Below are 14,861 nucleotides of genomic sequence, written 5' to 3'. Positions count from 1 at the left end.
AATATCAGCAAAAACTTCATTTCAATAAAGCCAATATTTCAAGGGTAAAAATACACAGCCACTGTCCCAATGAAATCAGTAGATGAGAAGTATTAGTAATATATAGCGTACATCTGTGAATTTAAACTTGTCTTTAGATGTGTATGCTTATCCCAAGACTTCACACAATAATTTATAAACCTTTACTGTTTGAGGCTACCACTCTTAAGTATATCTTACTTTTACCAGACCATTGATTGAGCTGATTAATTAACAGCTCTCCTAGGGGTGGCACGAACGATTAGATATTTTTACGTGGCTAGGAACCAATTGGTTACCTAGCAACGGGACCTACACCTTATTGTGGGATCCGAGCCACGTATCGAGAAATTAATTTCTAATCATCAGAAATAAATTCCTCTGGTTCAACGTTGGCAGAGCGGGGAGTCGAATTCGCGACTACCGAATCGGTAGGCGAGCAGGTAAACCACTTGTCTAACGAGGAAGTAATTACACTGTTAATAACTGGAATTTACTTCTGCTGTCAGTAATTCTTTAAGGAATTTAACCTGATTCATTTTTGCTTAAAAGATGTACGTGGATGCAGACTTTTTTTTTTAATAAATGATAGGAGATTTACACAGGGCATTTGTGGTGAGTAAGCTTCCGTTCCGCACCTGAGGCTTCCTTGTATTGTGGTTGTCATTTTACTTCACTGACTGGAATGATGTGTGTGCTTTTTTTTTTCTTCTTTTTGAAAGTAAGCCTGCTGTATAAACTTTCAAATCAAAAGTTTATGAGGCAAATGACTCTCCCAGTCATTGTTCAGAATTTAGGCTTGGCAGCTAACTTTGAAGTCCCAGGCTACATCTTTTAATTTTCTTATGCAATAAAAAAAAGCAAAGAGAGGAAAAAAAAATAAGATAGTGAGAAAAAAATATGAAGAGAATTCCAGGTCAGCAAGACAGCACGTGACAGTGTAAGTAAGATGAAAAATTGAATGCTTCCAGACTTACCCTTGTGCTAAGGAAGATTTCAATCCTGCCCATGCCAGGGTCACGGTCCTCAAAATAAACTGGGCATCCCACAATGAGGTCACTCAGGCCGTCGCCGTTGACGTCAGCTGACACAAGAGCCGTTCCAAAGTTCTCCCCAACTTGTGATCCCCTCAGAACTTTCCTCACATCCAGAGCTTCGCTTCCAGGCTTCGGGAAGGCGAAAATGAGAACCTGGAAACGTGGAATTTATTAGTCTGGTGTTAGCTGGTGAAATGAAATGTACTATTCAAGATGTTCAGATGCTGTTCGGATGCTTAGGTAAAATGTAAACACGATAAGAAGAAGACAACAAGGTATTTTGTTTCAAAAGAGAAGCGAGCTTCCGTACTGAAGCTGGAACTGTATCAAAATTGAAAATTTTTGAGTTCATTTGTAACAAAATGTTACTATAATGGGAGTTATGTCTGTTCGTCTCTCTGTCATTCAATCATGCCCAAACGGCTGGTCCGATGGGCATGAAACTTGGCAGGGTTATAGTGGGGACCTCTAAGATGATTTATAATGGAGTTTCATCCTATCTCACCCACCCTACCCACCCCCTCTAATGGGCGTTATATCTCCGCGTAACCGAAAAATCAAGCAAAACAACCGTCGAAACGACTCCTGGTGTTAAAACGGACATTCTTTCTATAATGGGCGTTATGTCTGCTAATTCATATAATGCACACACACTTATACTTTCAATTCTCCACCTAGAAAGAAGTCAGCCTGAGAATGCTACCAGCACATGGAAACTTAGTTTATACAGAAGAGATGGATGGAGGACTCTCACCTTACCAAAAGAAGACGCGCTTCGTGGGGCACCGCTCGCGTACAGGCGTTCTCCTTCTTTGAAAAAATACCCAGAAGTGACAGCGTATCCATTGAGACTAAAGCTGTCTATTTCCCTCACGTTGAACGGATTGAAAACATCGACGGTCGAGAACATCTGAGATTCTTCGATGCCGTTGCTTGGTCTTGCTTGTCGACGTCGACGGGAGGGCTCACTGTTGGCATCTCTTAGGCGAACAACCGACCCTATGGAAGACGTGAAAAGAGTGCATTGGCCACCTGCTTCTCCAGCTGGTTCGCTACTGGTCAGAGGCTGAGATGTATTTGTGGTGTGTACTTGTACGTGTTACCGTCAATGTATTTTTAGGCGTTAGAGCGTAATTAACTATTGCTACCCAATGATTTAGGATAATGTACCAAGAATGGGACCCAGTGTTATCTGACTTGCGGATTCTTTTTAGTGACACGAGCAATATGACCGATATAATCATTAGAAAAAAATTGAAATGCTAGGCAGCAAATAATGAAATGATTCCTGCCCAGGCAGTTACTGAAGTAGTTTAGATAATTATCGCCTACACACACAAACACACACACACACACACATAATGTCCTTAAACGCGATGTTCAGACAGCTTTTTAGGGCACAGATTTTCTAAGACGGAAAATAATTCTCCTTCGCGTTTCTATTTTTTAAGATACCGTTGGATCAGATCTATATGTTTCAATCTTTGGACTTCGTGAGGCAAGAAGACATCCATGCACTGAAAGGATTTTAAATAATTTTTCTTCTTTTCCCTCTAAGCAAGAAAGGAAAAGTCTTCTAAAGTGAGAATGCGGACTAGTGCATCAAACCTTCCTTTCACCTTCGCTCCCCACACCAACAACAGCTCTGAATGACCTTTACAGGTCCCAGCGCTTGGGCTATGCCCTAAATTCCAACAGGAGGACAGAATTAATATCCTACATAAACATAAGGATTTATTTTTATGTCTAATCTGCTTCAACTAAATGGTGAGTTATTCTAGCTGGACGATAAAGCTAAAGAATACATCTACTTTCAACCGGGAATACTGGCCCTGTTATACGTAAAAACAGTTAACTTTAAGCAATTATTAAATTATCGATATCATGATCAGGTTTGCACAATTTACTTTAATTAGAGAAAACCATCGCTATTTATGACAAATCATAGTTGACGCTTTTATCATTCCGATTGGATTTTATTGCACATTTTGTGCTCTTAGGTCTGACATTCGTACTTGCAACTGTTTTTCTTAATTGTTGGTTACTTAGAAGTATTTTGGGGGACGTCATACTCATCATTAATCATACAAATTAACAACTTCAAAAAATGCACTCAAGTTCCTTCGGCGCAAGCGAGTTTTCTGTACAGCTAATAATGCTGTATGAAACTCTCAGCCAAGGCTCTGTGGTGGCCTGTGTTGTTGGCACATATAGCGGTCCCAGACGCACGATCGTGGCTAAATTTAACCTTAAAATAAAATCTACTAAGGCTAGAGCGCTGCAATTTGGTATGTTTGATGATTGGAGGGTGGATGACCAACATACCACTTTGCAGTACTATAGCCTCAGTAGTTTTTAAGATATAAGGGCGGACAGAAAAAGAGCGGACCGACAGACAAATACCCATCTCAATAGTTTTCTTTTACCGAAAACTAAAGAACCAGTTTTTTCTCTTTGGTATCCTGCCTCGATTCACATCCTTTCCCGATACAAAAGCTTTCAACATCTTTCGAGACAGATAAAGCGAACTCTTGTGGTGGTCAGCAGGACATCCTGTAGGAGAGAACTGAAGCGTCGAAAACTGAATTCAACTGAACAGAAAAAAATGGCAATCCATGTTTATATATATATAATTATATATATAATATATATATATATATATATATATATATAAAGAGAGAGAGAGAGAGAGAGAGAGAGAATCAACACACAATCGCGTGTGGAACAGAAATTAAATTTCTGACTCACTGATATATATATATATATATATATATATATATATATATATATATATATATATATCTATATATATATATATATATATATATATATTAATAATATATGTATGTATGTGTGTGTGCGTGCGTGTGTGTGTGTGTGTGTGTGTTTAGAATAGCCACAATGAATTCTCAACTTTCGATTTCTTCGAACTTTTTGGATACGTTCTTCACTGCAAAGCCGAAGATCCAAATGAAGAACCAAATAGAGAATTTCTGAAGAGTTCGAATCCTGAAACGAGCGTCATAATAGCATTTGTCTCTTCATTATATCCAAAAACTGTAAAGAAATCGATAAGTTAAGAGGTTTTATGGATTACTTCGGTAAATGAAACCTATTCACATGGAACAAGCACACTAAAGGGGCCATTGGTTTGAAATTCAAGCATCCAAAGAATGTTGGTTTCAGCCTCCCGCCGCAGACCCTAAACTGCAGCAGTAACTGATCATGATACAGAGCCAGTGATTTTTCATCGTAATAAATGAAGTGTTTGATGTCAATCACTTGACTGAGAAGTTTGATATTAAACGGGAAAAGCTACAGGTGACATACAAGGGCCTAGAATAAACTTAGTTTGAAAATTTTCATTTGGGTAATCAGGGGAAATTCCTTAAACAAAAAACTAAACTCAGAGCTCAGTAGGCAACTGAGGCAATAAAAACGACCACGCTATGCAGTAACCTCATTCTTGAGGTGGATATCCGTAAGTTAGTCCACTTCCTTACTTGGGAAATCCCCAGAGTATTTTATTTCCGAACAGAATACCCCCAAAATACATTCTCTTGAATAGAAAGTCTCCAAAGTCATCGACCAAAATAAACATATGTGTAATAATGCATATTTTTCGCTTTTAAACTTTTCTTTCAGCGATGGAAAATATCAAAATGGTCCCCCTTTCCCACAAAAGTTATATTACAATTTGTCCCAAAATCCTAACATCTACTGTGCATTTGATGTCTAGGCCAATCCATTACGACGCTCCTGATTAGCCGTTGATATGCCAATCACAGGGCTGGAAACTCTCAGTCTCTCCAGAGAGTTCACATAGGTAAGATGCACGTGCCACCTCTCCTGAAGGATACGTCTTTCAAAAGTATCCCTCAGGAGAGGTGGAACATACATCTTTCCTATGTGAACTCTCGAGAGAGACTGAGAGTTTCCAGTCCTGTGATTGTTTTATCAACAGCCAATCAGGAGCGTCGTAAGGGACTGGCTAGACATCAGATGCACGGTTGATGTGAATCTACTATAGCCAAATGACAACAAAATAAAACGATAATAATGATAAATATAACGGTCAGCTTCTCAATCTGGAACCTTGTGGCCATAAGGTTGAAGTTTTAGAGCTACTAAAATGTGCATGACTTTACCTCTCCAGTTAAAGACGCCAGGAGCTCCGATGATCATCTCTGAAGGGTCGTCAGCTAAATGAAGAGACATGCCAGCCTGAGCGTAGCCGAAATAAAAATATTTATTCCCCTGAATAGTTCTTGCTATGTCCTCTGCAAAAGAATTTTGAGCGTAGGTTACGGGGCTGCTGATGTCAACATTTCAGAAATTTCAGTAAAATGTGGACAACATGCAGTAAATATTAGTAATCGATTGTTAATTGTAATTCAATGTTTGTTGACTATCTATATTAGGTACATGATATTTAGGAGATAACGAAATCTTTAAAAGAAATATCTCAATCATTATTTTTCGAAGTTTTAACACTGATACCCAAAGGAAGGGATAATGGGCTGCGTGTAGGTTACAGGCTTACCAAAAAAAAAAAAAAATAAAATACATTGTCAAGAGAGAATTTCTGATGGTCAAGACACCAAATCCACACTGAATTTACATGTCAAGGCCTGGGTATCTGCCTCGAACTGTGATGGCCAGATCCCCATACTTTCTGTTGTGAGGACAATTTATGACTGAAAAGGCAATGAATTTTGAATTTCACGTCACTGAAAGTCTGATTGTCAAAACTGAATCTCCGATTGTGATGGCGCTGAAACTTTTCGGTGCAACTCCAAGTCAATCTATATACTATAACCACAACATTGCTATTACCAAGGAATCGACTTTGAACAAAACTCACAAAACGTTGCTATAAGAAATTCAGTATTTGCTTTTAAAAACTGTCAGTCACTATAATTTAGCTTTTGTTTTATAAACAAGAAGGGTTATAGGGTCGTTTTTTGGATAACTTTTAACAGTATCTCATTGCCGAGGTTTTCCAAAGCTATAACGCTGAGGTTGGATAACCGCACTTAGCAAAGTGTCTCATTCAAAATTTTAAAGCTAAATGATTCCCTCGATGGAAGAAGAAGAGCAGAACTTGGGTTTTCTGTAGAGCTCTTCTTACCATGATGAATTAGGGGCAATTTCTTATGCGCAGGTCCGTTAGGAAGAGATGAATTCATCCAATAGCAGGCGCCGTTCATGTAGTAATTGCCGTAAAACTGGTTGATCCATCTGGGCGCGCATACCTGTTTGTAAGATAATAATACATAAAATAGTTATTTCGTATATAATATATATATAGTATTAATTACAGTATATGTAAATATATATATATATATAATAATATATAATAACTAAATTATATATATGTATATATATATATGTGTGTGTGTGTGTGTGTGTGTGTGGTGTGTGTGTGTGTGTGTGTATATATATATATATATATATAATATATATATATATATATATATATAATATATATATATAACAGATCAGACGCGCAAGGCGTTTATTTACACGATGAATGAAGATTAAGGGCAGGCATATGCATGCTCATTATCGTATTCCTGCATTGTACTTCATCCTGTATATATATATATATATATATATATTATATATATATATATATATATATATATATATATATATATATATATATATATATATACATACATTCATACATATAATGTTCTTGTGTAGTCAGTCCTGATTTCATGGATATTGAACTGCTACTTCTGAATATTAGGAAAAAAGCTCACATTTTGGATACTTGGTACGATAGAGAGAGACACGAAGGCAGAATTCTTTAGGAAAACACTATGAAGCCATCAAACCAGTGTTGAAAATAGTAAATGCTGGCTTGCTGCCAGACCAACTTGATGTAATAACTGGATGATAAACTAACTCAAAGTGGTGACCTCGAGGCGAGGCCATCTATACTGTTTTTTCCATCTGTCCATCCGCCTGTGGTGTTTGCACATGGTAACACTGCGTCCCGGGCTTTAAATAATATCCTTTTTCGAATATTAACGGTGTGATGCGCATACAGTAAATTATTAAAACACTTTTTCAATAGCAAATGTACACCCAGATATCCTTCTGTTTACCTAAAACTTACACATAGCGTAACTATTTAAAGCCCAGGATACAGTTTTACCATGCGCGACCACCACAGGCAGATGGACAGATGGAAAAAAAACAGAGTATAGGTACGACCAACTTGATGCAGCAGACTTGATGCTATAGGTCAGTGCTAAGCGACTGACTCTGTGCAGCTGATTTAATGCGACCGACACTGTACAGCCAATTGAATGCATCCAACTCTTTGCAGCGATTTATTTTGTTTGTATGGTGCTTGTACGTTGCATGGAACCAGTGGTTATTCAGCAACGGGACCAGCGGCTTGACGTGACTTTCGAACCACGCCGAGAGTGAACTTCTAATCACCAGAAATACACATCTCTCACTCCTCAATGCCCGAGAATCGAACTTGCGGTCACCAAAGTGGCAGGCCAAGACCATACCGACCACGCCACTTAGGCGCTGCAGAGATTTAGTGCTGCCAACTGACGTTGAGCCAACTGCACGAAGCTGACTTGCTCTCAGGTCGACTCCGTACCAGGATAAATGATTGATCTTTGCTTAGATGAGTTTAAATTTGGTGTCTCGGTTCCCTGACTTCCACCACCAGTTGCCTCAGGAAATGAATTTCAATGAAGGATTGTAATCCCATGATTAATAAAGAGCTTTTCCTGCTACTTACCCCAGATGCTCTCCGTCCTCCACCGGAGGTCTGTTGCGTATCTATGGCACCGCCGAGCCATCCGTTGTTTTTCAGATCTCTGTAGTTCGATCTGAAATCCGCTGGACCCTCGTTTCCTTGATGTAAGATAAAATACGAGTATTATAGTCGATATCACCTATTGTTGGAATATTGCTAAAGAAAGAATGTAGGAGCAAATTTCAGCTTTTAGTTAGCAGGTTTTTTTTTTTTTTTTTTTTTTTTTACGAAAGACCGGTAAAAATATTTCACTTCCACTAAACCCTTTTAAATATAAGCTGTTAATGAATCATTTGTCCAAATATATCTATCTAACTATCTATATATATATATGTATATATATATATATATATATATATATATATATATATATATATATATATATATATATATATATATACTATATATAGATATTATATATATATATATATATATATATATATATATATGTGAGTGTGTGTGTGTGTGTGTGTGTGTGTGTGTGTGTGTGTGTGTGTAGATATAGCAAATTTTGAAACTGAAAATTTCACTTTACAACAGCTTGAGGCAATATATTTTTTTGTAAGCTAATAGGTTTTCAAAATTATTTCAAATGAAACTCAACGCAAAAGACTAAATTATTCCTTACGAGGAACCTATAATTTTTTAAAACAGCATTTACTACTATTATAACTGATAATAGCATTATCTTATAAATTTTCAACCTTTGAAAGCAATTCTGAATAATGGCTATAAAGATAACACTATTATTATACATGCAGTGATATACAGGAGCTTTGTCAATTGTAAAAAAAGCAATAAATGAAAAGTTTCATGATCTCTTCTCTAACTTCGGTACTGTGGTGTGTAGCCTACAAAACATGTATTTTAGTAGCCAAACTATGTTCACCTAGCTGAGAATTTTAAATTACTTAGTCTTTAACATGCTAACCTTCTAGTTATGACTACGTCTTCAAGGTTTCCAAAACCTAATTGACATCCTGTGGCAGATGAAGATATTTTCCAAGATGAATGTAAACAATTGATGAATAACCACTGCTCAACAAAAAATTAAATGCGTTTAGAAAGAAGCGATAAAACAAAGCGATAAAGAAACATCCTCATGATAAACAGCTTTTTGTAGTAAACAATGTCAATAAGCAAAAGAAACAAAGTAGCTGGAGGCAATCTAAATAAAATTATTTCTTTACGAATAAACAAGTGATTCGCGCATCGTCTTCGCGGTTCCACAATCAACTACTCTACGACGTGATTACCTTCCTGATCAATCCAGAGTTCTTCGCAGGATGAGTTCTGGACATTGCACTTGAAGATGGCTCCGGGTTCCGTCACGACCCTCGGATCCGGATAGAAGCTCGAGTTCCCGCGAGGAGCTCCCACGAGAAGCCTGGAAGTATGGAAATATGTATAGTAGCAGTCCCGCGCGACACGAGTGAATTCGGTCATGTTCAGGCTAGATTTGAGAGGGTAAGAATGTGAATTTTAGTTGGGAAAAACTCTATCACGAGAGTTTATACAATGTTCTATGGGGTCCACAATGACAAGAACGTTAAAGTTCGTGTATAATTTATAAACACTTAATAAAATCTTTCGAACAATGTGAATTTTATCGTGAGCTTGACTTACGTACATAAATTAGCAGGATACCTTGACGCATGATCTATTCTCACAAGCATACATGCTTTCTCACGGTTTTATGTACACACACATGCGCACACAAACACACACACTAATATACATATTTATATAGTGTGTGTGTTTGTGTGTATATATAGGTATACACACACATATATATACATACTTACATGTGCATATGTATGTGTATGTGTTAGTACATGTGTGAACATGTCCACGCCCCAAATGTAAATGAATATCTTGCAAGTAAGAAAGGAATCTAAACAGATTCTAGTAGATTCAGACCCATTTTAGAAAATTCTGAACATCATCTCAGTTATCCGAAAGGTTTTTAAAGTTCTACAGCAGAACATTTCTGTGGCCCTCGATGAAAAGATTTTAAGAGAACTAGCTTTTGCTCAAAAGATTATAGTCTGATGACAAGAAAACAGGAGCATTTTTGACAGTTTAGCGCCGCTGAAATTTAAACTTAATCTTTTTGAGCTTTTTCATTTTTTGTAAACTGCATCGTGCTTTTTTTTCCAATATTGCATCGATCGACAAAATGAAAGACCATCGATGAAATTTTATAAGATGACTCATGAGATCTGTACTAGATTCTAGCTCCTGTCGATGTTAAAACCTCGGCACAGAAGTCTTTTACCATCCCTAAAATTCAGAATAGTCATTCGTTTCCACTTTAATTCCTAAGTTCTGTTTTAATCCTCTCTAATGCTCTTTCATTCTTGCGAAAGTTTCGTTATTTGTATAGTTATTTAATTTGAGTTTTTTTACATTCCAATGTGGTCATAAAATTCTACTTTACCCGTAAATGTGTAATTCATATTCATTGCACTTATGGAGTAATAAATTATATATCCTTTGACATGTTCTACTCAAACAGCCTTGGCATCTGGTCTGGCTTGTACTGCCGTCCACCATTACTCGTAACAGAAATGATGATATGATCAGAGAGTCAGACTTGTGGTTCTCGATATGAGAGGCGTGCCCCCACCAGGTGGTCGTTAGCAACTTCCAGGGGAGACGTGAGCCATAAGGAAAAATGTAAAATTCTCTAATTCTTTATTCTTTTAACAAGAATGAGGAACTAATATTCAGATGTCTCTGAAATAATGCAAAAGCGTCGCCTCATAACGTTCGTTTCCTACAACCTAGTACTACTACTAGTTAGACTCATTGGGCTTACCACGTTTTGTCATTATTTACCTCCCTCCCAGTCCCTCGAAACGCCTTACTTTCTCTTCTTCTTTTTTATTTTCCTTTAAATCTGGGCGGGAATTTTACTCGTAGATGCAAGGGAGGCGTGGAAGGAAGGACCAACTCTTCGAAGGGGCGTGATAATAAAAAAGTTGAGAACCACTCTAGACCGATATGGTTTGGAGAAGTGGTAGGGATGACTGAGGTTGAAGGAGTGACGAGGACTTCCATATAACAACGTCAAAGAGAATGTAGAGTTTAGGCCAAAGGCCAAGCACTGGGACCTGTGCGGTCATTCAGCGCTGGGAAGGAAATGAATTAAGAGTAGGTAGCCTTGAAAGGTATAACAGAAGGAAAACCTCGCAGTTGCACTATAAAATCATTATTAGAAGAGAGTGGATAGCAAGATGGAAGAAAGATAATATGAATGGAGGTACTGTAAAAGGAATGAGAGAGGTTGCAGCTATGGGCCGAAGGGATGCTGCAAAGAACCTCTTGTCTACAGTGTACCCCGTGAGGTGCACCGACGGCACTACCCGAACCTGTTAGGGTAGAAGGTCGAGAGGGCGGCATAGGCGTTTGAGCGAATGTCAGTAAAAATCATTCTAGAAAAAATAAGGAGAGAGAGAGAGAGAGAGAGAGAGAGAGAGAGAGAGAGAGAGAGAGAGAGAGAGAAATAGCATGATCAACTGTTGTCTTGTGTCGGCGTTTGACAATTTCAAAAAGGGAGACGGAAAGAAAAAATAAAAGGAACTAAGATTTTCAGATAGGTTTTGTAGAAGAACAGGTATAACGCTCTGTAGTAATTTACGCTATCTAATAGTGCTATTCAGTGATTGCTTTCATTTGTTTCATTGCATTTATCTTTTCTAGTTATGTCACCCCTCACTTTTATACCATAATGGCTGATTCTCTTTAGGCAATTAGTTCCAAGGAAAAGTCTATTTCCCTCGCTGCATTATCAGTCTAAAATATCAGTTGCTCTCAAACTGGACATGGGATCCCATTTAGTAGAATGCAGAGGGGGGGGGGGGGGGGGGGGCAGGGGGGGGTTGGAGGGGGGGCGGGGGCATGATCTGAGGATATGCATATATAAAACCACAGGAGACAACTTCCAGGCGGTTGGTGGGCCATGAACAGGTATCCTACATGAAAAGTGGATAACAAAAGTTTGCGAACCACTCCAAATACTCCGCTTTCAAATTCATCTGTTGTTCTAAAGACCAAGGGAAAGAACACTTGAATAACCTAACATTTTTTAGCCAACCTAACGACGCTTTCTTAACAACGCTTCTGAAATTCTTTGAATTTTGAAATAAAGCTTTTTATATATTTAAAATGAGGTTTGCAGATTTCAACTGGTATTTGTTAGAATATTAGAATTCAAATGAAGTTACGCGCTTTAGCTTCAATATCCGTGGTATAATTTTTCTGATCTTGCAGAACAAATGAGGATAGTCGGTACCTCATACTTTGCGCGCTATTTCGAGAAGAATGGCATACTTGGAATGTGCATGTGTAGAAGAAAGGCAACGTACATGGCTGATATAATGCAGCAGAGCAGATAAAACCTATCTGTCTTACGACAACTGGCGACAAAACTCAATAAGGATCTCATTTGTCTGTGGCGAGAAATCCAGTGGATGATTTTCAGTTTCTTCAAAATGAGGTACCTAAAGGCACTGTCAAGTGAATCTGGTTTTCATGGACTCGTGAATCATATTTACTTTCTTCCTTATTTAGGTTAACCTCATGTATACGACGTTTGAATCATACTAGTATTCACAAGAATAATCTACAAAGAATGTCACTACAGGTTGAAGACGATGTCACTGCAATAAGTGAGTATATTACAGTTCATATGAATGTTATGACGGTTTTTCACTAGAGCCACCAAGGAGAGACTAGAGAGCCAGTGAACCAATTATCATTTTCTAGAGTCATTTCTCTTACAAACATAAACGACCAACGAGTCGATTGTGTTGCCTTCTAAAAGGATATCTGGGTGTACATTTGCAACTGAAAAGTGTTTTAATAATTTACTGTATGCGAATTACACCGTTAATATTCGAAATAGAATATTATTATTAGTGTTGAATGTAAGCTGAATGTAACTACCTTAAGCCCAAGACGCAGTGTTACCATACGCAAACACCACAGGCGGGTGGACAGATGGAAAAAAAACCGAGTATAGAGCCCCCAACGAAAGACTAGCGCCAGTGAACCAATCATCATTTTTTAGAGTCATTTCTCTTACAAACATAAATGACCAACGAGTCGATTGTGTTGCCTTCTAAAAGGATATCTTGTCTGTGAAACAATTCACTAACCCAGTGGTTCTTAACCTTTTTATGACCACGCCCCCTCTAAGAGTTGGTCCTTTCTTTCACGCCCCCCTTGCATCTATGAGTAAAATTCCATCCCAGATTTAAAGGAAAATTTGCAAAATGAGAGAGAGACGGGGTTTCGAGGGATAGGAAGGGAGGTCAATAATTACAAAACATGGTCAGCCCAACGAGCCTAACTAGAGTAGTAGACTATAAGAGAGTAACGGTACAAGACGATACTTTTGAATTTTTTTTTATAGAATTTCGAATATTGGTTCCTTACTCTTACTCTTGTTAAGAGAATAACGAATATAATGAGATGATTTTTTTATTTTTCCCTAGGGCTCGAGCCTCCCCTAGAAATTGCTGACGCGTCCCTAGGGGGGCCGGCCCCCAGGTTAAGAACCACTGCACTAACCCTCTTAGTTCATCCAGATTTGAGATCTGGCGTTCGGGGTAACGAAATTTAATTTCATGTTCATTACGAAAGCATTAGATTCAGCTACAAAGAGATAAACTGGAAATATTCCAAATAATCTGAAACACTTTTTGGGTCTGTACTCACCACGAGGATCCGTCCGCGGGGTTTTTCTGGAGAGCGACTGAAAATCCAAAGTAGGTCTCTCGTCCCCAGGACAACTCATCAATCAAGGGATCTTCAAAAATGTTGTAGGACTCCGGTTCCAGGTTAAAAGCGACCAACGCACCCCATTCAGACAGCAGAAGGAGGTGAAATAACAAGCATCTGGAACCACCTGTAGGCGGTTTCCGAAGTCTTGATAATAGCATCGTCAGATGATGACGTAAAAGTTCCTACGTAGTTTCTTCACCGGTGTAGTAATCTGCGGAAAAGCATTCGTTTGTAAGTAGTTACGAGATTTCCACATAATTTATTTTTTCACTACAATTGGTGGCTTCACCACCTCTTTTCTCCAGCTACTCTTTACTCTGTCGCTTTCTTAACCCGGAGATAAAGTATCCTATCATTTCACGACGTCAGGAAACACCTGCCAGGATCCAGATACCGTAAATTATATCTACGGAAATCAACAGTCGTCTGAGTTCTTAGTTCCCTTTTTAAACATTCTTCTCCTGCCTCTGTTTCATTCATTCTTTATCTTGAAATCTTTTAAGAGGCATACGTATGACCTCTTTGAGAGGTAAGCTCTACAATTCACCTAACGCCCTCTTTCCACTTACCTTCAAACATAGCTATCCTGACACAGGGTCAATATTGTTCATTATTTTAACTAAGAATTCACTAACTCCAAGTGTTATAAGATTGGGCCCTCTTCCAACTTAGGATGTCGGAGATATCTGGTCCAATGATAAACTGTAAAGTTTAGGAAATTTATATTATTTGTTCTAATTTGCTTCGCCTACGTCATTGCACATCTCAGTGAACCAGATTGACAGAGAAACCGAACTCATTTTCCTTCACGCGAGATCTTCATGATTAAATTGTAATCATATTCAGCGCACATTTATTCACGCTATATCGAAACTACTGAAAGGGAGAAACAACAAAATTATGAAATAATTTCCTAATGGTTTCTAGACTTACTTCGTTTGTTAGCAACCGTGTCATACAAATTTAATGTTTCATGGAAGGAATGCCATTTACCGCGCATTTTGTTCTCACTTTTGACAGAAAAAATCCTGTCCCCCTGGAATCATTTTGTCTGGAAAGAAGTTTAGATTAAAGGGTTCAAGTTGATCAAATCTAAGTTTGATAACCAACAGCTTTTTCAAAGCCCGTTATTTTATAGCGACAAACCACAGAAGATTTTTAACGGTAACAAAGACGCTTTGTTGGTGATCTTTTGATCTAACGAATTTGAGTAGCTTTTTATGGCG

At 38.1% G+C, this 14,861-nt stretch overlaps 1 protein-coding gene across 1 annotated transcript in view; it reads right to left on the bottom strand.

Annotated features, from left to right (window-relative positions):
* Positions 1 to 14,861, bottom strand: part of LOC135203209 (integrin alpha-PS3-like) — a 41,529-nt gene that overhangs the window by 22,287 nt on the left and 4,381 nt on the right. Inside the window, exons 2-8 of the mRNA XM_064232962.1 lie at positions 13,570 to 13,846; positions 9,102 to 9,232; positions 7,828 to 7,943; positions 6,187 to 6,310; positions 5,204 to 5,335; positions 1,810 to 2,054; positions 996 to 1,208 (exon numbers count right to left, since the gene is read on the bottom strand). Of these exons, the coding sequence (XP_064089032.1) occupies positions 996 to 1,208; positions 1,810 to 2,054; positions 5,204 to 5,335; positions 6,187 to 6,310; positions 7,828 to 7,943; positions 9,102 to 9,232; positions 13,570 to 13,793 (1,185 nt within the window). The 5' untranslated portion in view covers positions 13,794 to 13,846. The remainder of the gene's footprint in view (positions 1 to 995; positions 1,209 to 1,809; positions 2,055 to 5,203; positions 5,336 to 6,186; positions 6,311 to 7,827; positions 7,944 to 9,101; positions 9,233 to 13,569; positions 13,847 to 14,861) is intronic.

The sequence above is a fragment of the Macrobrachium nipponense genome, chromosome 33, assembly GCF_015104395.2.
Source record: "Macrobrachium nipponense isolate FS-2020 chromosome 33, ASM1510439v2, whole genome shotgun sequence".
In the NCBI taxonomy this organism is placed as follows: domain Eukaryota; kingdom Metazoa; phylum Arthropoda; class Malacostraca; order Decapoda; family Palaemonidae; genus Macrobrachium; species Macrobrachium nipponense.
Note: the sequence above shows the minus strand (reverse complement) of the source record. Positions and strands in the feature narration are given on the sequence as shown.